Consider the following 24,849-nt stretch of genomic DNA (forward strand, 5'->3'; position numbering starts at 1 on the left):
GGGGGGGCGTATATCGAAGATAGAGGCGGAGGGGGATCAACTGACCGAGGAGACTCAGGTAGCAGCGGCACTGCCACGTCAACGACCAGGAGCGGGATAATCATCCATGCCAGAGGGAATCGCCAGCGGAATTCCAGGTTTGAGTTGCGGATGCCGAAATTGATCCAGTAAGCAATGACGATGCCCAGATAGTTGGCAACAAAGACCAGGGAGAAGCTGGATCCTCGGTCGTGGGACTGGGATAGCTCGCTGACCCAGGGCAGGATGATGGCATTCATGAAGCCAATGCCAATGCCGGCAATGACACGCGCGCAGATGAACATGCTGGCATTCTGGCTGCCGGCCATCAATGCCGCACCGAGGATTCCGAAGGCGGTTCCCACGAGGACGCCGCCTTTGCGTCCTATCTTGTCACCAACCCATCCTGTTGTCGTGAAATTAGCAATCCTTCCGCTTCCCCATCTCCCCTCGACTTTTTGGACAAAAGTTCTCTCTCCGGAGGGTTGTAATCGTACCACCGATGAAGCATCCCCACATCCCCCCGAAATAATAAGCTGCGGCAAGCCCGCCTTGTTTAGTGGTGTTGGTTACGACCCCATCGTGGCCGATATCTGCCATCTTGATGAAGCCTGGCGTGGCGCTAACGGTCCCAAGGACACCCTGATTATAGCCTTCAATTGAGCGAGATCTCGTTAGCATGGACTTGGACTTGGATCAATGCTACCACGAGGACTAGACCTAGACTCGGATGGGGAAGTTGGGCTCGGCGCGTCCAGCGGCGAAGAATCAAATCAATCCTCCTTACCTTCGAAAATCAGGGCCGTTGCCGCGACCAGATTGATGAGGAACAGCAGCACCTTTCCCGGGACATGGCGCCAAATCTGTAGACCCGCCATCGAAGCGGCGGCAGCTTCGTGCTAGTTCGCGTTGTAGTGTGTTAATTAAACAACCGGAGGCAAAACTGGCGGTTGACGATCTGGACTCAAGCTTGGACACTAAATCAAGGGGTATAAAAAGGAATAAGAAAAAAAATCGGGCACGGGAGGAATTTGGGGGCGCTTAAAGAGGGAATTCAAAAAAGGCGGTCTCTGACCCCATGGGCCAAGAGAGACGCGAACGTCTGATACGGCCTGTCACCTGTCACGCAGCTTTCCCCAAGGTTCTGGTGATGAAATCAAAGCGAGTGCTACGTCGTTTGTGATGAGCCAACAGCTCGAACCAACAACCACACTTCGCTCCGTTTCCCGCTGTGCCCGTCAGAACCAAGAAGAGACGGCCGTCTGTCTTCCTAGCCGTGGCGAGAGGGTGTCCCTAGACGAGCGTTAGTCTCGTAACGTAACGGAGCCCAAGATGGACCCCCTTCCCCGATACGATACGATACGCGTTGTCCGGAATAAACTCTTGGGTTTCCCAGGGTGAGGCTCCAGGCGGGGGACGCGCCGACGGAACGTGAATCTTATGCCGGCTAAAGCGGTGCCTAAACGTTTAAAAAGATTTATGCATTGGGGGGTGGCGATTCCTGGCTGGCCGGTTTTGGGAAGCGGCCGTTTAGCCGGTGTGAAGCGTTTTGACGGAGGCGTTTGCGTGAAGGGGGGGTGTATCTTTGGTCTCATCGGGCACATCTCGCGCACACAGTTGGTCTGTGGCCTCAAGATTATGTCGTTTAACAGCCTGTGATTATCGGGGGGTCTCCTGGATTCGTGCTCCTAAAGGCTAGGTGAATGACTCGGTTCCAAGTCGTTATAGTGCAATAAAGACTAGCCGACTCTCTTTGAATCCGGGCCAACGGTTTGGGCACTTCTTCTCCTTGGGCAGAATTCGCTCTCTTCTACTTTGTCTCTTAGACAGATTCCAACGCATCTCCTTTCGTTATACTTGGAGAAACAAGACAGATCAACATGGGTTCCGCCAATGGTGTCATCTATGGCGGGGAATCGCCGCTCGATATGACCGTCCTTGGGCTGAATTCGGGCACGTCAATGGATGGAATTGATTGCGCTCTCTGCCGATTCAGGCAGGCATCTCCTGACGAGCCGATGCACTTTGAACTGCTCAAGTATGACGAGATCCCCCTTGAGCCGAAGATCAAGAAGAGAGTCATGAACATGATTCTTCACAACACGACGACGCCACAGGAGCTATCAGAGGTCAATGTCATTCTCGGAGAAACGTTTGCGGATGCAGTCAAGGCTTTTGGAGAGAAACACGGTGTCCCGTTGTCGTCTATCGATGTTGTCGGCTCGCACGGGCAGACCATCTGGCTGGAGAGCATGCCCCAGGACGGGCACAAGCAGTCTGCCCTCACCATGGCCGAGGGAACGTTTATTGCATCGCTTACCGGCATCACAACCGTGACGGATTTCCGGGTGTCAGACCAAGCGGCTGGTCGCCAGGGCGCCCCCCTGATTGCCTTTTTCGACTCCTTGGTGCTCCACCATCCGACAAAGCTCAGGGCGTGCCAGAACATCGGCGGCATTGCCAACGTGTGCTTCATCCCTCCGGACTCCAACGGCCAACTAAACGATGAATTCTTTGACTTTGACACCGGCCCAGGCAATGTCTTCATCGACGCTGCTGTGCGTTACTTTACCAATGGAGAGCGGGAGTATGACAAGGATGGAGAGATGGGCAAGATCGGCAAGGTGAACCAGGAGATGGTGGACGAATTTCTCACGACACACTTTTACTTTGCTCTCGAGCCACCAAAGACGACGGGCCGAGAGGTCTTCCGCGACACTATTGCGCACGAGCTGATTGAGCGTGGTGTCGCGGCGGGCATGTCACCTGAAGATATCGTGGCTACCATCACCAGAATTACGGCACAGGCCATTGTTGAACACTACAGACGATATATGCCAACGCAATACGGGCCGTTGGCAGAGGTGTACATGTGCGGAGGTGGAGCCAAGAACCCCAACATCCTTGACCATCTTAAGGAGTCGTTCCCGGAGACCAAGTTTGTCATGTTGGACGAGGCGGGCATTCCGGCGGACGCAAAGGAGGCCATCACTTTTGCGTGGCAGGGGATGGAGGCTGTGGTCGGTCGAAGCATCCCGGTTCCGTCTCGAGTCGAAACGAGGCGAGGTTATGTGCTGGGAAAGGTCAGCCCCGGAGCCAACTACAGGCGGGTGATGAGGAAGGGCATCGACTTTGGAGCGGGGCATGAGCATCTTGATCCCGTAAGGGAGCTGGTCAATTACGTTGACGGCAGCGTATACAACAACAAGATCTGAAACCGGACGGACAACTGGCACCTGGATGGGTGTAGGGGAGGGGTAGGAGGACAAGTGCGATGTTACCTCTGCGGTATTCCCGGATTATGCGGATCCTGGAATGTTTTTCCTAACTGAACGGGGATAAAGGATCGGGGGGAAAAGAAAGGAAGACAAAAAAATATAGAAAAGGGTGAGGAAAATACATACTAAAGGCGGCTAGTTCATGACATTTTGGCGACTTGGAGAAGGCTGGGTAGGAGGCACGACGGACTCGGGGCGGGCGATGCAACAAGGGGACGGCGTTTATGCGCTTTATGCGCGAGTGGTATGTGTGTATACATTATGTATCTCTTCCGGGGGCACTGGGCAATGGGCATTGGATACGCGTACTCCGTATACATGCGAGGTGTTTGGTAGCATGGTGAATCCGGCGCAGGTTGAGGGGGCAATAAAGTAAAGGACGTTGATCTGTTCATTCGGTATAATTTGTCCCACCACCCATCATGAAGTTTCATCACAGCCACTGCCCGATGTCACTCACGAGGCATACTCTGCGGGCCTTTACAAATGAGTTTTGTACCTCAACCTCCCCGTGTAAGTAAGCGGCGTCTGTCTAGAGTTGGTTGGTCACTCACGCACACGCCTCTCTCCCACCGGACTGGGACGCTGCAGGTGTGAGAATGGAGCACACGACGAAGGGACCAGGTCGAGAAGGGCCCAGACCATGATATGACTGGTGGCCGTGCTGTGGTTGGTGTGTAATGCTGAAGCCGTTTTGCCGTGTTTGCTACTTTGATGTTGCATTTGTGGCTGTCTGGCTGGTAGATGGATATAGTATCGTGGAGGAGACTTTTATTGGTAATTGTCCATTAGCCATTTTGCCGTTGAAGAGGCGATCTTCGCTCTTGTTGATCATCGGTGATTATTCGATCTTCTCTATTCCTTTCCTTGATGGGTGACACTATCTCAAATGAGTATGTAGTTTCTTCCCCTATAGTAAACACGGCTCGTGCAGTATGCATCACAAGACTCGTTGATTTCCAAAGCGGAATTATCAATGTAGTTGCCGTATAATGTAACCTTCGGTGGGTAAAGGGGGTGGATGACATTATGCTGTATAGAAGTCGCGAGGACTGATATTATGATCTACAGGTCGCCTTCCCCCCTCTACCCTCTTCTAATGTTTTTGATCCACGCCCATTTGATTAACATTTATGCTGCGTTGTTCCAAAAAACGTTTACAGATTATGCATACAAGTACCGCCTCTTCCCCCTTGACGTTCACTTGGTGGTCGCAAAGAAGCGGCAAAGGGTGCGAAATTGCTCGAGTCATCTTCCATAGAGAAACTTATTTACTTCGGTTAACATGTAGCTCCTCAGTAGACTGATATGCTGAATCAAGTTATGCCATGCAGTGTGGCCGGCCCCCTTATCTTGAGTCATGAGTGGAGGTCCTACCACCTACTCTAGCTGCAACTTGATACTTTTTGTCCAGACTTTTCAGGGGGGCCAACGGCAGAACGGAAGATTGCTATCTGTGACTCAACTGAGGCACTTAGACACATGTTTGCATGTCTCGCTTGTCCTAGAAAGGACAAGAGATTCATAATCTTCAGCTTCATCGCTTGTCCTCATGCAGGGGAAGCTCCCACTCAGCATAAGGGGGTGTCGCAATCTCATGCAGCCGTCTATAGTTACACCTCACTGTAGTATTTGTGAATGTAGTGTGTATGTGCTACTTTTACGTTTATCCTTTTTTACCATTTATCCAAAGAATGGCCGTGCCGTATATTCCGGATAGTTGGAAGCAAACTAGTAGGCAGTAGCTGCAAGATGATAAACCACGCACAACCTAAAGAATGTGGCACTCTGCATGTGGTCTTACTTCAACCTCTTGAAAAAGAAGAAGTTCGGGGATGCGTTGGAGAAATGTCCCTATTATAACTACAATGGGCAGGGGGAGTGTTTGTTGGGTGGTCATATGAACATTTGAAGTGAGACCTAATTTGACTCCTGGTGTGACTATTCGTGATGACCGGACATGTGATATCTCTGGAAATAGATCCATACCAAAAAAGCAACCTGATGGGTGTTAAGAAGGCGGACTAGAGTACCATAAGTCTATTGGAGCACGGTTAAATACTCTCCTCCTTTGCATCGTTCTACGTTTCTTCGTTGGCCTTACTATTGTACAAATTACCAGATTACTAGATACCCTGCAGAGATGTGAGTTCACCAAGAAGTTGGCCGGCTCTAAGCCACTCTTAGGATTACCAGTGGAGAACATGCTATCAGAAGTGGAAACGAGAAGAAATCCATCCTTGACTAGCAGCGAATTGCACACATGTACGTATATGTACCTTAGGGAGAGACCGTTTGGATCACGTATGCATCTTCTCATGGGTTCCCGTTATTGGCAGGTTCCCTAGTAACATCATATCATCTCTCTGAATTCTTCCTCTGATATAATACGCAAATGAGTATTGATGATTGCCTTATATTCGCGCTCGGAAACTAAATTCCTTCCAGCCCTGTCTTTTTGGCTTCTCTCTCTTTCCTCATATTTACCGTTTTAATTGATGAAATGTATTCACTACCTCTCCCGAAGTGATATGGAGGTTACAATCATTTATTGGTTGATCCAGCTTCTCTTGGTGGAAGGCCGAGCGGAATATGTCCTAGACACATCATTACCACCATAGAGGGGGGTTAAGTCTAAGTGCATCCTACTGATTCTGTTTTCTCACTGGCCTCTACCCAATCGCCTGTTGACATTGTTCCTCGCTTGTAATTGATTATACGGAAACTTTACAAGTACGATATGCTCTACCAGGTTTTCATCTACGTTGATTACGGGTATATTAAAATCTCTTGCTAGCGGTTCGCGTGAACAAGAAGCAACTTGAAGGTTGGATAGGAGCCGGTATTTTCCTCACACTCATCGCGTAGATACAACTGCCAAGGATGATGTGCTTGATTTTTGATGTATAGCAGATATTTTGTTCCAAGAGAGTTATGAGGCAACCAGTTGGTGCGGTAGCTCGCTGAATTGGAAATTAAGGGCTTATTCTCTCTCTTTCCACACAGTAAAGAAGAAGTCCAATACGTTGTACGATACAATTGTTGTACATAAAGTACTTCTGGTTGATGCTCTGTTCACTCACATCTTTTTATTTTAATTATCAACTTCCCCTCTGGCTGGTCTCTTGGTGTCTGGCCACGCCAATGCATGCTGACAACCATTATCATGGCTTGATGGACCCCTAGGCGTGTATGTACTGGGAGTTTCCCCATTTGGCTGCTAGCTGTTTACTGATTGACGGGTTTCCATCTTGGCTGCTGTCTCACCATGGTCAGCCACCATGACCATCTTTGGATAGTTGTTTTCAGCTCTGTGGTATTGCTTATCGTGCGTATATCTGTGCTGTCTTGTCTGTGTATGGGAAGACGCTAGTGGCAAGTATTTGTCGATGTTATTTTTTTGCCTTCGCTTGTTGTGGCGGTTCCAGGATATGTCGGCACATATCCGCTTAAGTTCCCATTCCTATAATAATATACGAGCTTTGCCCCCAGCTTTTTGTCAGCTTAATTTCTATGTGAACTGGAAGAGAACCGGCGGATTGTACTGTAGCAACAGGGTAGATATGAGTTGCGTGGGGGTTTACGATCTCGATGGGTGTGGGGTCTGAAATGCTGTCGGGTGACTGGTTGTTCTACTCAGCGTATTCGCTCCGTGCATATATACGACCTATCAATATGTCGCTGATTGTGGTAGAGATGAAGGATGCAAGATAAGAATGGCTACAGGCTTTGTATTAGGCTCCCGGCGCAGCTTCATGCTGTATATGGTAGATTGAAGATGTGTTAATGTGTATGTGTATATCATCGATAGATCACAACGAAAGGATATGCGTATCAGATGCGAAGAGATTTGCAACCTTCGTTTTAAGTTCTGTTTATGCGATATAGTCTGCGCCATAATTGAGAATGAACCCATGTATTATGTACGCGTTGAAAGCCCGTCAAAAATGCATACCGAATGTGTTGATACTTATTGCTATTTGTTCAAGAAAACTAGACTTCAACAAAGGAAAAGTTCTTTCGAGCGCTCGTTATCGATCCTGGATAGAATGAGACTGCGGCGGATTCCAAGCAAAGATGCAAACCGAGATGCTTACATGTATCCACCTGGTAGAGCTGCTGGAATGGGATCATTAAGCTACGATTCATTTACGTATAGTTTCAGGTACCATGCTAACCTGATAATAACGGCGTGAAGTTATCTCAAGCTTGAATAGTAGTTTCAGCATGAAAGATCCTGAATTAAACATCTGACGGGCCCTTTCAGCTCCACCCTGTCAGCGGCCTTGAGATGGAATATTCCGCTCTTCCAAGGCATTTCCCGTCCTCTAGCGGAGTCGGCCCTCAGCACTAGATTGGTACAAAGTGCAAAGCTGTTGGAATGATTGGACATCAAGTGCCGCCTCACTCTCCTGTCCGTGGCAGAGCGGAACAGGATCCTTTGCTCCGCTCTAGTTATAAATCACAAAGATGAACACGTGCGGCGGAGAAGTTCCAAGTATGTGCTCCGTAAAATACTCATGAATGGTTTCAGGCCTTGAAATGATGATGCTCTATTCGGAAGTCGCTGCGAGGTGGGGAAGGATGAATAAGACTGAGAGCGACAGCCCGGCCTTAAAGAGCTAAAGACCGATTGAAGGATCAATGGCTGGACGTGGACTGTATTTTCCGTACTGGCACCAACTACTATTTATTTAGCTTTCAAGTAGACTCGATTCAAGTTTGTGTCTACTGTCCTATGTCATCATCAGTCTGACACTATCAACGCAAGGTCAAAGACAACATTGAACACACTATTATCTGGCCCGTTCAAACTGCCTCGATACCCCACGATAGCATCTTATAATGGCTACCATTGCAAAAACCGTCGTCGCCACTGGCGCATCTTCAGGCCTTGTAAGTGGAGTGATCCGTCAATGCATGCATTAAGCCTTGACTTGTCCGCTAACTGACTCAACTCCAGGGCTTTGAAGCCATCAAGCAGCTGCTCCTCCAACAAACTCAGCCATACAAAGTCATCCTTGGTGCCCGAAACACGAAGAGCACCATTGCTGCCTTTGATGCTTTGGCATATGACCGCTCTGGCCACGCCGTAACCGTCTTGCCACTGGAACTCTCAGATGTGAGGACAGTCAAGTCTTTTTCGCAGCAGGCGCTGGAAAAGATTGGAGGTGATAAGATCGATTACTTGTTGTTGAATGCAGCCATCACCAATGGCGCGGAGAAGCCTGGCCCCAAGGGGTGGCGATGGTGCGAGTCGGTGGTGGTGAACCATTTCTGTGAGTTCATGTTCAGCTGCCAGTAGTTTTAGTAGTGGCTAATGAATGCATAGCACAACACTACCTTACTCATCTACTGAGAGAGAAGCTTGTCGAGTCAAGGTCTCGCATCGTCTTTGTCTCTTCTGGAGCAATCCGTCGCATAACTGACCCCAGTAAGTGAATAACTCCACCCTTGAAGCTCATACTATGTCTCATCATCTCCCATACTCACCTTTACTGTTTCCCATAGGTGTCCTTGATGAGATGTTGAAGAGCGCCTCGGGTGCGGATGGCATGAATGTCTACTGTGCCACCAAATTCGTTCAGCTTCTCAATGCTCACTGGTGGCGCCGTCAACTGGCCGGCCAGTGCGACGTTGTCGCTGTTTCACCTGGCTTGATTCCAAACACTGGCCTTAGCCGAGGCAATGGACTGAAGCTCTCCATGGATATGCCGGATGCAAAATCCGTTGAAACAGGTACATTTACTTTTTTGTTGTATAGTTGATACTGAGAACGAAAGCTAATACGATGTGATAGGCGCACAAAGCATCCTGGCTGCATTCACTCGATCCGACTTCCCAAGTGATCCGGATCAGATCTTCTTGACAAGCTGGGGAGATTGGTGGGGGAAGGATACCATTGAGCAGTCTCTTGACAAAAGCCTGCAAGATAAGTGGAGTTGGAGCAAAGAAGAAATCGAGAAGGAAGTTGGAATCACTGCGTGAAGTATGGCGGAGGTAAATGCCTGCATGGTACAAATCTAGGCTGTAGTTAAGGCATTTATAAAATGGAACACAAAGTCACACGGTGCCGGAAGCAGGAGAAAGGGAGGGACGGCTCTCACCGACTGATCCTACATTCACTGTTATTGTTTCACAAGCCTCTGTGATTCACTTCAAATCGCCTACATATTAAGCCATACTTTCCACCTCGAGAAAAAGACCCAAACCACTTCAAACTGAACCTGCTGCTACACAAGCTTCTATCGAGCTGTGCGTGAAGGTAGAATGACGACTCACTCTTTACCCCTTGCTTATTGAAACGCTAATACCATAGCAGACACGATGTGCAAGTTTCGAATCTCCGTCACTCTTTGCGCCTGCCAAGATCCAGCTTGCAGAAAGAAATCAGATGTCTTTGGTCAACTTGACAGTGAAGTAATGCAGAAGAACGGTGGTCATATTCTCTGGATAGGCACATATCTCAGAGAAGGTCCCATGTGCTTGGATTACTTCACAAACGAAGATCCCAATCGGCTGGTGGTACGATACGGCATGGATAGGAACAATGGAAACAGTAAGCAGGATTGCAAGAATCGCATCTTCATTATCGACCCAAACATCAAAAGATGCTTCATGATGTGCGATCCGTGCAAGGATCTCTGTGATCTTGGCCCACCATCGCCATGTTCTACCAAGAGTCAGGAATTTCGTCCGGTCAACGAGTCCAAATAAGAAAAGGCCTCTAGAGACGGTCAGAATTGGCTATAGGGCAGGAGGAAATGTCTACGAGATCATATGGCGCAAATGGACAGACCTCACAATGGATGGAATAGGTTAAGTGAAGGGACATATATAAATCTGGACTAGTATTGCCATTAGGCATTTGTAAACTATGTCTATGCATTCAACCGAATGGCGTGAAGAAACCTGGCTTTAAAAAGAACCTTATTCAAACGTAATTTTATTACGTAGAAGAGAACGAAGATAAATGAACAAAAGAAAACTCAATGCGAAGAAAAAATAAAGAAAAGAACAACCACAATAAATATCGCCTTATGCTTTAGACCCCTAGTGTATGCATACGCCGAATCGTACCCTCACGCTGAACATTGTCAAACGCGTCTTCCGATGAACGAATAAAGCCAATCTTCCTGAGATATCTCACATTACTCTCGACGGCCGTAATGGACTGTTCACACTCAGGAGTGCCGGCATTTGACAATTGTACAATGGTTGGCGGTAAGCCAAGCTGGCCAAGGAAGTGTTGTACAGGCCACAATGGATGTTTGTTACCAACTCTGTTCATAGATGCTAATGCGATTTCGATCCATTCCTGCCAGGAGATTGGTTTGCATGGGACTTCTAGTCCAGAATTGACGCGATCCCAGAAGACAGACATGGGCATGCCACTTGCAAGCATAGAGAATGGGTTAATTTCATCATCGAAGAGCTTGTTCAGAACATTTGACGCAACTATGCCCACGTCTTGCATAACCATCCAGTGTTCTGATGGTTCCTCTGGGTAAGCATGGATTGATGCTGCTGTAGAGACCACGCGCCAGACAAAGTCATCGACGTTGGCGACACCGTGCTCTGCCGTCCCGATAATACGTCCGGGTTTGACAGTTGACACTCGGTTTTGATTGATGGGGAGACTTCTGGCGATGTTCGAAATAACAGATTCACAGACGAACTTGGTTTGAGAGTAGCCATTGACGCCTTTGAGGAGTGCTGATGACACGGCTTGATTTTCCGCTGGATCCATGAAGGCACCACCGGACACAAACACAAACTTGGGCTGCTGTGGTGATGTTGCCGTTGCCATCAACAGGTCAACAGTCGAGGTGACATTGGCAGCACACAAGGTATCGTAGCTGGCATTCCAGTTGACAGATGCTCCGTTGTGGACTATTGCGTCGATGTTGGTATCTGATTTCGATAGACCAGAAAGGCGTTTCCACTGAATCTCTGCGAGGCCGAGATGTGGTTTGGCAAGGTCGCCCAACCAGATTTCCAACTTTTCTGCATCCTCTTCACGCCACCAGCCTGCGATCTTTGCTGTCTCCCGGACGCGACCCATCCCTTGTTCTAGTGATTTCGAACGGACATGAACGGCGATGGATTTTATCGCAGGGTTTCGCACCAACTGCCTCAAAATCTCAGTACCAAGGAAACCAGTCGCTCCAGTTAGGAAAATTGTTGCTTGATCAGGTAGTGTACTTGTAGGGTTTCCTTGTAGACCTTGTGGTTGTGATATCCAAGGTAAGTGAGAAATCGAATTGATCTTGACCATTAAATCGATGTCTGCATCTGAGTGATCTACCTCTGTCTCCCCATTCTCCGCGCTGAGAGAAATATACTTGGCCATGTTGCTGATGGTAGTGTGTTTGCTGTTCATGAGCGTATTGCCAAGGGACACGCCGAATTCATCAAGTATACGTCTCGAGATGTTGACGATGCGAATAGAGTCGCCACCTAACTGATAGAAATTGTCGTCTACGCTGATCGTTTCTCTTGGCATTTCAAGAATATCTGCCCACTGAGCTCGGATCCAGTTCTCGAGGTCGGATGTAGCATCACGGAATGGCAGACGCTGCCCAGCCAAATGAACTGCTAAATCTTCGGTGGAAAGACTTGCCGCTGCCTGCAAAAGCGCTTTTCGGTCAAGCTTGCCCGACGTGTTGAGCGGCATGGACTCGACAGCGATGAAATACTTGGGGACCATGTAGCTTGGCAAAACCGCAGTCAAGTTTGTGACCAATTGAGAGAAAAGCTCTTTTAGCTCGTCTTTATGTGACACTAACTGAACCTGTGCAGCCTCGATGGGGTTCTTGTCGTCAGAGAAGTTCACGAATGCAACTAGAGACTCATGTGTATCGTGACGAATAATGTCAACCGCCGCGTGCTTGAGATCAGGTAAGTGAAGCTTAATCTGATACTCAATCTCACCCAGCTCAATACGTTGACCACGAATCTTGACTTGAGTATCCTTTCGGCCGAGATAGTTAAAGCTTCCGTCAGGGTTATATCTGACTAGATCGCCCGTCTTGTAAAACCGGCGCTTTCCAACATCAACATTGGCGGGAAGCCACTTGACATGGTTGATGAATGTATTGTTCGTCTTCCCCTCATCATTGATATAGCCACGGGATAAAGAGTCTCCTTGTACTAAGAGTTCGCCTACGCATCCGATCGGGGTAAGCTCATGATGATTTTCTGGATTGACAACCCAACAATGATGAGCGAACCCACGACCAATGGTTGTAACTGGTACTGATACATCTGTATAGTGATGGAGAGTAGACACGATGCACGTTTCGGTAGGTCCATATGCATTCCATAGGCTAACATGTTGGCGCCATAAGTCTACGACCTCTTTAGATGGAGCCTCTCCACAAAGGAGTAGGGCTCTCAATGAAGGAACCGACTCTGGGCTGAGTGTCTTCACAAACGTCGGTGTAAGGATAGCGGTATTGATATTAGCTTGCTCAATAAATGTTGCCGTATGCTGCATGCGCTCTGCTTCAGTAGGCACACACACGGCGCCTCCTGATATCAAGGTGGCAAAAATTTCGAATATAGAGGCGTCAAAACCATAACTGGAGAATTGAAGCATCCTTGAGTCGCCACCAATATGGAGGATTTCGCAGACCTTGACAAGAAAGCTGGATATGGCTTTGTGTTCAATGATCACACCCTTGGGTATTCCTGTCGATCCGGAAGTAAACAAAATATACATTGCGCTTCCAGGCCGCGGTTTGATGGGCTTGAATTTTCGAGCTCTAGCAGAATTCTTCGTCTTCGAAAAGAAAGTCGGCGAGAGCTCAATGTTGTTCTTAGTCATACCTTTGCATTCTTCGACTGTGGTGGGAGAAACGATCATATACTGGGCGCTTGTCTCATCGATCAGGGCTTGACGACGACTGAGTGGATGGGTCGGATCTAATGGTAGGAAGACGCCGCCTGACTTCATGATACCTAGCATAGCAATAATTGCCCACACTGACTTCTCGTAGCAGAAAGGTACGATAGTTTCGGACTTGACACCAAGCTGAATGAGGTGTGAAGCGAGCTGATTTGACAACTTATCAACTTCTTTGTAAGTCATGCTTCCAGAAGTGGAATAGATTGCTTTCTGCTGGGGATTCTTAGCAGCCTGAGTCGAGATCAGTTCGTGCACACACGATTCGATTGGCTCGATGCTGTAGCTGTTGCACTCAATGGCTCGTTCTACATCCCAAGGCCCAGCAGCAGATAGCTCTGCCAATGTCTTGTCACCAGCACTCTGGAGTTGTTCAAGAATGTAAGAGAATTGTTCGGCGAGCGCATTCACTTGAGAGTCGCTGATAACATTCGGTTGATATATCAGGCCTAATTGAACATCGTCTTCAAGCAGTTGGCATTGCATGATAAGAGGATAGCTGAAGTAGTCACCGAGGAGTTCGCCTTCAGAAATGTCTTCGGCGATAGTCGGATAGAAAATGGCTGGCTCGGCTGCATCGCCGGTCTGAACGAATTGTTGAGCGGGCTGAACGATGAGGAGATTTGTGAAATTACATGCTTCCTTGGCGTCGTTGCTAATCCTGGAGATGTTTGCTAACCCGTATTGCTCATGGGGTATCATCTCAAATGCTTGGTTTTGGATGCTCTCGAGGAGATCCGAAATTGTTTGCTGTTTGTCGATCTGGACTCGTATAGGAACCGTGGCAATCACAAGTCCGGGCATCTCATCCACGCCTTGCACTGGGGCTTGTCGTCCAGAGACAGTTGTGCCAAAGCAAACATCATCAACGTGGTCGTATCGCGCTAACAACAATGCCCATGTTGCGCGCAAAATAGTAGCTCGGGTGATGGAAGATTTGGAGGGTCGTGGGAAATGTACTTGTTTATTCAACAAGCCTGCAATTTTCTGTGAGGAAGAAGAAGGCTTCGGTTGGGTGAGTCCCACGGGGAACATTGTGCGTTTGACACCGCGCAGTTGTGTAGACCAATAGTTGCGGCAATTCTCTTGGTCAAGATCCATAATATACCTGACAAAATTGGCATACGGCTGAATCGATGGTGGTTGGACTCGAGAATACATAGCATGCAATGTTCTTAGCATGATTGACAAAGTCCACCCATCGAAGACAGTGTGATGGATGTTTACTGCGAAATAACATTCATCACCCTGATTAATCACTGCGTATCGACAGAGCGGCGAGCCATAAGTCATACTGCGATTTTCTGGTGATAGGAGGAATGAACGAAGATCAGTATAAGTGGAGGACCAGTCGATGGGTTCATGAATAATTGCTTGAACTGCCGAGCTTCCAGAGAGCACGATCCGGGTACGAAGGTTGGTGCAGTAATTCACTGTTTGCTCCCAAGCTTGTTTGAAGCGCTCAATGTCGATATGAGATCCGAGACGGTAGACATGTTTTGCGATGTAGGACCCTGGTTGGTTGATAGTCAAAGCCATTAGTCCTGTTTGAAGATCCGTACAGGGGTATATGTCCTCGACTTCCGCAGAGCCTGAAAGCTTGCATTGGGTTTCGACCGCCCTCAAAGCAGTCTGCTTAGCAATTCTTGAGATGAGGCCAAACTGAGCAACATCGTCTGCTGAAGATGATGGAGAGAGCTCTGTCTGGATGGCCTCTGCCATGGATGAAAGTCGCGGATTATTGAAAATCATCGCTACCGTGAGGTTAATATTCTGTCGCTGGGCTAATGCGACTAGTTCGATGGCAACGATGGAATCACCACCAAGGTGAAGAAAGCTATCGTGCTTTCCAATGACTGTAGCATCTTCAATTTTAAGGACCTGAGCCCAGAGAGCCTGCAGCTGCAGCTCTGTTGGAGTTGTCGGCGATTCATGGTCACCAGCGTCAGGAGTGAAGCGCAGGCGATCCTGGACAGAGACACTACGGCCGAGTTCCACCAACGCGCGTCGATTAACTTTTCCGGATGTCGTCTGTTCTGGCTTACCCTCGAATATTAGGTATGACGAAGGAATCATGTATGAAGGGAGAGATTCTGCCAATGATGAATCCAGATGACAAATGAATCTCTGTGTTTTTTCTGGTAGAGACTCCATAAGAGAGAGACTTTGTGATTGAGTAATGTCTTCTTTGGTATACCAAAGGAAGGCCAACAGAATATCGTGGGCATTCTCATCATCCGCTTTGGGAATGTCGACCATGGCAGCCATGTTATCAGGGAGAAAGTGATGAATTTGGGACTCAATCTCACCAAGTTCCACTCGTTGACCGTGAAGCTTGATTTGAGTGTCTTTGCGGCCCATGTAGTCAAATGTGCCGTCAGCATTCCGGCGAACCAAATCGCCTGTACGATACACTCTCTTCTTTCCCCCAGGAAGCCAATCCACGTCGTCCATCCAGCTAGCAGCAACTTCAGCACTGACGTTCAAATAGCCGCGGGCAAGCATAGGGCCCTCAATAAGAAGTTCACCTATGCATCCCACAGGTACAAGCTGTCTGATGTTGCTCGGTTCAACGACCCAGAATGCACTGGAGATTGGCCTACCGAGGTTGGTCGACCGACCGGATTTGCCAACTGTGGGATTCCACGCGCAGATAGAGGCCTCAGCCGGTCCATAGAGACCATGTAACTCGACATGATTTACCCAGCGGTCTGCGCACTTCTTGCTAATGGCCTCACCACCAAGACATACCACCTTTAAGTCAGGGACATCCGTGGGAGACAACAGGTCGGCAACAGTGGGGGTCAGGAATACCCAGTTGGCCTTGAAAGACCGCATGACACCCGATAGATTGTTCATCCTGTCGTGATCAGAGGGTATACAGAGACAGGCGCCGCGCATTAAAGACACAAGGCAATCTAGAATACCGACATCAAACGTGTAAGCTGAAAATTGGAAGACTCGCGTACCGGGCCCGATATCAAGTTCATTTCCATAAGCGTCGCTTGATGAGCAAAGGTTATTATGCTGGATAACCATGCCCTTTGGTTTACCAGTAGAGCCAGAGGTAAAAAGAATGACGCTTGCATGTTGGGGTTGGACATTGGAAACTACTTCATGAGTTGGGTCAGGTAGCGCAGAAAGCATTTCCTGGTCGACCGACATGATCTCAACGCCGAGTCCCTCAAGCACCTTCCCACTAGATGGACTAGCTATAGCGAGAATAGCCTGGGTGTCATCAATGATGCCTTTCAATCGAGCGGCTGGAGCTGCTGGATCAAGAGGAACAAAGGCGCCGCCAGCCATTTCGATAGCCACCATGGCGATCACAGCCCACGCTGACTTGGGGAAGCACAAAAGAATTAAAGTTTCGGGACCGACTCCGTGTTCTTGCAATTTAACCGCTAAACGAGAAGCGTATATGCCGACTTGGGAGTAAGTGAGCTCTGCATCCCACGACGCGATGGCTATGTCATTTGGTCGAGATTGTATCGTTTCTTGGATGAGCCAATGAGCGCAACTCTCGCTGGAAGGGTTTAATCGGTTTGATTCAACTGCATGATGGAGATCCCAGGGGCTAAGAAGGGACACTGAGCTGAGAGGTGTGTTGACTGCCTCCTTTGAGACTAATTGTTGGGTGACGTGATCTAAATGAGATGCCAAAGCAACTACTTGAGGCTCTGATAATACTGTCGAGTCGTAGAAGAGATTCAATTGGAATTTGTCGGCATAGAGATTGGCGATGATTACGAATGGATAATTGAAGTAGCCGTCCATGGCATTCATTGTGAGATCGCTTGCAGACTCGTCTTGAACAAATATGCCATCATCCGCATCGTCGACTGCTCCATGTGCAGGAGGCTGAATGACCAACAGACTCGAGAAGTCGCAAACTTCCTTGGCTTCTGGACTGACTTTAGAGATATTCTGTAAGCCATACTGTTCATAAGGAATCATGGTTGAGCTCAAGTTCTGGATATCTTGGAGGAACCTTGATATCGGTGCCTGGCTATTAAGACGGGCTCTGATAGGAACGGTGGCAATCATTGGTCCGGCGATCATTTCCGCGCCTTGTATCTTTGCTTGACGACCAGAAACTGTCGCGCCGAAAACCGCCTCACCACTATCGCTGTACCGGGCAAGGACAATAGCCCAAGCAGCTCGCAGAATTGAGGCTTGTGTGATGGAGCTCTTCACAGATCTTGAAAACGCAATCGTCGAGCTATATCTCTTAGTTTCTGTGCTGCCCAGGGCACCTCGGCGTGGTGGAAACGCGGGACGTTTTGCCCCGGCTAGTTCTTCTCTCCAGTATGATACGACCTTGTCATTATCAAGTTCCCGTACCGATTTGATGAACGTAGAAAACGGTCGTACTTCAGGTGCATAACCATCTTGGTAGACACCATAGAGGGCTGAGAACATGACTCTTATTGTCCATCCATCGTAAATGGAATGGTGAGCAGACCAGACGAAGTAGTTTTCACCCTTGTCCGACACGATGGCGTACCAGCATAAAGGAGTTCCGTAGCCCATCTTCAAATTCCGTGACGACCCAGTCATTGACTCGAGAGTCTCATTATCAGCATTCACCCAATTACTATCATTGTCGAGTACTATTTGCGTCATAACTCCGTCCAACACAACGATTCGTGTTCGAAGGTTGTCGCACGTTTCCACGACCGAGTCCCACGCAGCCATGAACATGGGAATGTCCACTGAGTCCGATAAATGGTGGGCATATGTAGCAACATATGACCCCGGCTGCTTTGCCGTAAGGGCAATGAGACCTTCTTGGAGAGAAGAGCAGGGATATGCATCAATGATAGTTTGGTCTTTGAGAAGGCCGCACTCTTTTCGAACCTTGCCTTCAAGGACAAGGCTTTGTTGTGATTTGGGCAAGAGGCTAAATGGCTCTGGAATAGAATCTGTTTCGTCCACATCATCTTGAATCAGCACAGCTTTTGAGGCAACAGCAAACAATCTGGGGTCATCAAAGACATCCTTCACGGTAAGTAGAATGCCATCTTGCTGCGCTGTTGACACGAGGTATATAGCCATAATAGAATCGCCCCCGAGCTGGAAGAAGGTATCGTCCCTGCCAATGGAGTCCATTGGCAAATTCATAATTTCGGCCCAAATTAATTGTAAGCGTTGCTCCATTTCTGTCTCTGGCTGACGCTTTTCGCTGTTGGCTAACGAATATGTTGCCAGCTGATCTGGGCTAAGCGAAGACAGCAGCCTCTGCAGCAATTTTCTGTCTAATTTTGTAGAGGTGATGAATGGCATATACTGGCAAGGAATAAACAATGTTGGAATCATGTAGCGAGGCAAGGCAATGGCTAGTTCTCCCGCGAGAGCAACCAGCTGGTTCTGCAGGCTTTCGTCGGGAGATGAGAAAGGTGCCTCCTCTTTGTCGGCTTGAATGCCTGCTGTCCTTGTTTCATCATTGAAGCAAATGTAGGCAACAAGATTCGAGCCACTATCGCCCCTAAACACGTCAACGGCTACCTGTTGCACACCTGTCAAAGCTTGTTGGATGTGGTACTCAACTTCGCTCAATTCAACGCGCAGGCCACGAATCTTGATTTGTGTGTCTTTGCGTGTCGAAAACTCAAGGGTGCCGTCTGCATTATAACGACAAAGATCACCCGACTTATAGAATCTATTCCAGTGTGTCCCATCCGGTCGAGGAGCCCATTCAGCGGATGTCATGATGGAGACACCGGTGCGCTCTGGGTCTTTAAGATACTCCTGCAAGAGAGTCGGACCTTGGATGACGACTTCACCAATCGTACCGAAAGGTGCAAGGCGATCTGGATTTTCAGGATCAACAACCCAGCAAAAGCCGCCGACAGGGCGTCCAATTGTAAGGGACGACTCATTAATAGATTGCCACTCATGCAAAGTACTGAATACACAAGTCTCGGCTGGCCCCCAACCATTGATTAAACGAACTTTACCAAGCCAGGTCGTAAATACATCACGAGGAACTGCTTCACCGGCAAGCAGCAAAAGTTCCAGGCCTGGAATATCTTTTGGCTTGAGGGTCCGTACAAACGAAGGCGTCAGGTAGGCCCAGTTGACGTTTGTATTTTGAATGAACTGTGGAAGCTCATTTATCCTAGCGTGTGCTGACGGAACGCATACGCAGGCTCCTGTAATAAGGGGAGCAATAATTTCGCCAATTGATAGATCGAAAACAAACGCCGCGAACTGAAGCATGCGAACTTCTGGTGTTAGCCCAAGCCTCCTGGCAATCGAAATCTGGCTTGTACACACAGATCGATGCTGCATAACTAGACCCTTCGGAGTGCCAGTGCTGCCTGACGTAAAAAGCACGTAGGCAATATTGTTTGGAGAGACTTTGCTGATGGGACCTTTTTGACTGTTTACAAGTTGTAAAAGTTGGCTATCTAAACCAGTACTAACTTGAACGACGGATTCGACGAGACTGAAACAAAGATCAATGTATTCTGGCGAACAGAGCGCAATCTTTGCTTGGGTTTGATTGACAACCTGTCGGAGACGCTGTTCAGGATGGGATGGATCAATCGGTACCCAAGCAGCACCAGTCTTGTTGATAGCTAAGATTGATATAAAATACCAGATAGATTTCTCAAAGCATACGTGTATTAGCTCATTTGTCTGAATATCGTATGTCTGAACAAGATGGTTTGCTAGACGATTAGCTGCTTGGTCAAGCTCGGAATAGGTAAAGTCACCATCCCAAGAACGAATAGCCATAGCATTGGGACGGCAAGTAGCTTGATCTTCAACGAGATGATGGAAACAAGAATCGATAATCTCTGGAACATCGGGATTGAGCTTGTGTGACTGTTGAATATCCCAGGGAGAAACAAGAGAAAGGTTGCCTAGTGGGTGATTGGGTTTTGATTCGGCTAGCTGAGTAATGACATGCTTGAGCTGCTCAGACAATGCCATGATCTGTTGCTCAGCAATGCACAGCGGGTTGTAAATAAGGACAATTTTGACGAAATCGTCACTCAAATGGCCTTGAACGACAAGAGGGTAAGAAAAATAATTCTGCATTCCATCTGTTTCCTCTTCTGTGCTTTTGATAGCATCTAAAAGGGTATCTTCATTGCCGCTGTCATTATTTGAGAACATTTGGAGAGGCTGAACGACAAGCAAGCTTGTGAAATCACATGCGTCCTCGGCGTCACTGTCAAGTTTGCGTATATTCTGTAGGCCAAATTGCTCATAGGGTATCATTTCCATTGCCTGGGTTTGAACGTCCTCCAGAAATTTCACTGTTGATTTCTGGTTTTCGAGATGAATGCGAACAGGTATGGTGGCAATTACCGGGCCAGGCATTTGTGTCAAGCCATGGAGGGATGCTTGTCGCCCAGAGACTGTTGCACCAAAGCAAACATCGGTACTATCACAATAGCGTGCAAGAACTATTGCCCAAGCGGCACGCACAATTGTGGCTGTAGTGATGTTTGAATTACTCTTTGAAAGCTCAACATCCGTGGTGACTGTACGCGAAGCACTTGGCTTGCTGGTGGACTCAATCGGAACGGAGGGGAATGTTGCTTTTCGAGCATTCTGGAGTTGCTTTGCCCAATAGTCGCCAGCGGCTTCGTAGTCAAGTTCCATGGTGTATTTGATGAAATGTGAATACGGGACGAGGCTGGCTAGTTCGAGACCTCTATAAGCTTGATGAAAGGCCCGGAAGATAACGGACAACGCCCAGCCATCATAGATAGCGTGATGGATGTTCATGGAAAAGTAAAAACATCCGTCATCTTCAATAATAGCATAGCGGCATAGACGTGACCCATAACCCATTTCCATAACTCGAGTTTCTTGCAGATAGGATCGGAGCGTAATTTGATTCGTAGGGTCCCAAGCGATGTCACCCTTGGCAACAATCTGGACAGAGGTTGCGCCCAGCCTGATGATTCTTGTACGAAGGTTGGTGAAGTGGTTGACGATCTGCTCCCATGCTGCTTTTAGCTTGGTGACATCAACGTGAGACGGGATGCGATAATTATATTTCCCAATGTAAGAGCCAGGCTGCTTGACAGAGAGTGCCATCAGGCCCTCCTGCATCTTAGAGCAGGGATAGGCATCTTCTATATCCATGCCACGGGGCAAAGCCAAGGCCGGATCAGTAGGACTATTGGAGATTAATTCATGTTGGGATTCATCAAGTAGGGTAAAAGGCCCGATATGAGTAACCGCCAATTCCTCGTTATCATCCATGAAAGAAGCTCTGGAGGCAACGGATAATAGTCGAGGATCTTGGAAAATATCGCTCACAGTGAGCGCAATTCCTTGATCACGAGCAGCGGCTACTAGCCTGATGGCAGCAATGGAATCACCGCCAATGCTGAGGAAGCTGTCATCACGACCAATTGTTTCCATGGGAATAGCCAAGACATCTGCCCAAACGGCCTGTAGCTTGCACTCCATTGGAGTTTTCGGCATGACTTTCTTACTATTCACTAATGAATAACCCGCCAATTGATCTTGAGTGAGGGCTGATGTGAGCATTTGTAAAGTCTTTCTATCCAGCTTTCCAGATGTCGCAGTTGGCATATACTGGCACTGGACGAAAAGGGTGGGAATCATATACTCCGGAAGTGAAATCTTGATTTCTCCAACCATGGCAGCGATGCGATGTTGAACTTCTTCCGTCAACGGTATGAAAACATCATTGACGTCTGTTCCTGAGATGACTGCAGTGGAATCGCTAAAGCAAAAATACGCAGCAAGAACTGAGGCAGTGTCAGACTTGAAGACATCAACAGCAACTTGGAGAGCGCCGTGGAGAGCTTCTTTAATGCGATATTCAATTTCGCCCAACTCCACACGTAGACCGCGAATCTTAACTTGCGTATCCTTGCGCGAATGGAATTTAATTGTACCATCGGGATTATAAGAACACAGGTCTCCCGACTTGTAAAAGCGATTCCAATGTTCCGAATCAGGACACAAAGCCCAATCAGGACGACTGCACAATATTGAAGCCTGGGTCTTTGCAGGATCATTTAAATACTCGCGCATCAGAGTAGGTCCTTGCACAATCAGCTCACCAACTGCTCCCGCCGGTGCAAGTCTCTGGGGATCTTCGGGATCGACAATCCAACAAAATCCACCGACCGGTTTTCCGATGGTCATATTTGACTCGTTTGCTGATTTATATTCATGCATTGCACTCATGACACAGGTTTCTGACGGCCCCCAGCAATTAAAGAATCTCACTTTGTCAACCCATTCTTCAAACAAAGCACGAGGGAGAGGCTCGCCTCCAACCGCTACCAATTCTACGCTTGGCACGTCATCGGGGCTTAGCGTCTGTAAAAAGGATGGAGTCAAGAATAGCCAATTTATGCCACTTTCCTGGACGAAATCTTTCAACCGGTTCATGCGAGTTTCTTCGGATGGAATGCAGACGCAAGCACCAAATAACATGGCTGCTATGATTTCGCTGATAGAAAAGTCAAAGACATACGTGGTGAATTGTAATATCTTTACCTGCGGGGTAAACCCGAAGCGTTTTCCAACGGCTGTTTGACTTGTACAAAGCGCGCCGTGATTTATGATTAGGCCCTTTGGCGTACCCGTGCTGCCAGAAGTAAATAAGACGTAGGCAGCGTGAAGGGCGGTTACTGTAACGTCGGGCCCATAGCGACTATCGTAGTTTTTCCCACTGAGATTGGAATCCAAGGACGACGAGACTGCAACGACTGAAGGGACCAATATAGAACATCTCTCAACGTTGTCGGGGGACGCGAGTGCAACTCGTGCTTTTGTTTGCCTGACGATCTGTTTGTGACGTTGAAGAGGATGTGATGGATCAATAGGGCCCCAAGCAGCACCAGCTTTGTTGATTGCCAAAATGGCTACGACATACCAAGCTGATTTGCTGAAGCAAACATGAACGATGTCATGAGGTTTCACACCTATTTCCGCGACAAGGTGGTTGGCCAGTTGGTTGGCTGCCCTGTTCAGCTCGTGGTAGGTGAAGTTTTTGTCCCAGCCTTGTATAGCCATAGCGTCCGGGCGTGTCTCTGCTTGAAGTTCAATAAGCTTATGCAAGCAGGCGTCTAGGATTTCTGGTAGAGTCTCGCTATTCGCTTTGTGGGAGAACTCGACGTCCCAATTAGAAGTCAAAGATAAATCATTAAGTTGTGATTCCGGCTGCAAAATGAGTTGCTTCATAATATGCTCCAACTGGTGAGATATAGCCAATATTTGCGACTCCGTGAGAATGTTAGAATCATAAATGAAGAAAAGGTTGACGCTTTCATCTGTCACGTGGCCTTGAATGATAAGAGGATAGTTGAAATAATTCTGCATCGTATTTTCTCCTTGCAAGTCAACTTGGACTGGCAGAAGCATTGCATCGCCTTCATTCGTCAAGTGCTGCATTGGCTGAATGACCAATAAGCTCGAGAAATTGCAGGCCTCTTGAGTTCCAGAGTTAATTTTGGCAATCTCCTGTAATCCAAACTGCTCATAGGGGACCATCTTCGAGGCCTGATTTTGTATGGTGCCTAAATAGTCCAATACAGTTTGCTGTTTGTCTAGTTGGACACGAATAGGCACAGTAGCAAGTGCAGGCCCTGGCATTTCCGACAACCCTTGAACAGATGCTTGACGACCAGACACGGTAACTCCGAAGCAAATATCATCGGTCTCGCAATATCTTGCAAGGAGCATAGCCCATGCCGCTCGGATTATGGTCGCTTTAGTTACCGACAAGCCAGCCATCTCAGGCAACTCCAAGTCTCTTTCTAGAGTTTTACAAGAGTTTGAGTCTTTTGCTGATTCAGAGGAAGGCGGGTACGATGCGCGGCTTGCGCCGTGGAGTTGTGACCCCCAATAATTTCTTGCGTCTTCGTGATCAAGGTTTGCAATATATTCTACAAACCTGTTGTACGGCTGCAGTTGTACAGGGGAGCAATCCTGATAAATCGAATGAAGAACTTCCATCATGAGACGTAATGTCCAGCCGTCATAGATAGAGTGGTGCAAAGTCCATATAAAGTAGCTCTCCCCATGGTCTTCGATAATCGCATAGCGGTGTAATCGAGATCCGTAAGCCATTTTGAAGGAATGCATGGACTTCACGTATGAGTGTAGCTCCGTGCCATCTGGACTCTCCCACGCAACGTCATCCTCAAGAACAACTTGGACTGACGTATTTCCAACAACAACGATTCTTGTGCGCAAGTTGTTGCACATCTTTATTGTCTTTTCGAAGGCAGCTTTGAACTTCCGAACGTCAACACTACGATTCAGGCGGTAGACAAACTTTGCAACATAGCTTCCGGGCTGCTTCTCTGCAAGAGCCAGAAGACCCTCTTGCAACTTAGTGCAGGGGTAGGCGTCTTGAATGACGCTATCTTCGGCAAAATTATACGCTTGCCGTAACTCTTGGCTTGATAGCGATTGTCGCACTTTCTCATCAAGGAGAGCAAACTGTGTGATTTCCGACACCGAATCACATTTCGTGAGATTAGTCGCTTTAGCAGCAATGGCTAATAACCTGGGATCATCAAAGACATCGGATACTGTAAGCCCGATATTGTCATCCCGAGCGGCATTAACAAAGTGTATTGCCATAATGGAGTCTCCACCAATCTGCAGGAAACTATCATCACGGCTAATAGA

At 48.0% G+C, this 24,849-nt stretch overlaps 3 protein-coding genes across 3 annotated transcripts in view; 2 read left to right on the top strand and 1 right to left on the bottom strand.

Moving 5' to 3' along the window:
- Positions 1–1,898: 1,898 nt before the first annotated feature.
- On the top strand, positions 1,899–3,233 carry Triagg1_5700 (uncharacterized protein; the record flags this gene model as incomplete). The annotated part of the gene is made up of 1 exon (XM_062900244.1): positions 1,899–3,233. One exon carries the CDS (start codon positions 1,899–1,901, stop codon positions 3,231–3,233), a length of 1,335 nt encoding a protein of 444 aa, XP_062755213.1.
- Positions 3,234–8,141: 4,908 nt separating this feature from the next.
- Positions 8,142–9,284, top strand: Triagg1_5701 (uncharacterized protein; the record flags this gene model as incomplete). The annotated part of the gene is made up of 5 exons (XM_062900245.1): positions 8,142–8,192; positions 8,260–8,575; positions 8,629–8,730; positions 8,808–9,035; positions 9,097–9,284. The coding sequence occupies 5 exons, from the start codon at positions 8,142–8,144 to the stop codon at positions 9,282–9,284; spliced, it is 885 nt and encodes a 294-aa protein (XP_062755214.1).
- Positions 9,285–9,686: 402 nt separating this feature from the next.
- Positions 9,687–24,849, bottom strand: part of Triagg1_5702 (uncharacterized protein) — a gene marked incomplete at both ends in the record, with an annotated part of 50,808 nt that continues 35,645 nt past the window's right edge. The window contains 2 exons of the mRNA XM_062900246.1: positions 9,687–10,021; positions 10,377–24,819. Of these exons, the coding sequence (XP_062755215.1) occupies positions 9,687–10,021; positions 10,377–24,819 (14,778 nt within the window). The remainder of the gene's footprint in view (positions 10,022–10,376; positions 24,820–24,849) is intronic.

This window comes from Trichoderma aggressivum (assembly GCF_033847375.1).
Source record: "Trichoderma aggressivum f. europaeum strain CBS 100526 chromosome Unknown scaffold_021, whole genome shotgun sequence".
Taxonomy (NCBI): domain Eukaryota; kingdom Fungi; phylum Ascomycota; class Sordariomycetes; order Hypocreales; family Hypocreaceae; genus Trichoderma; species Trichoderma aggressivum.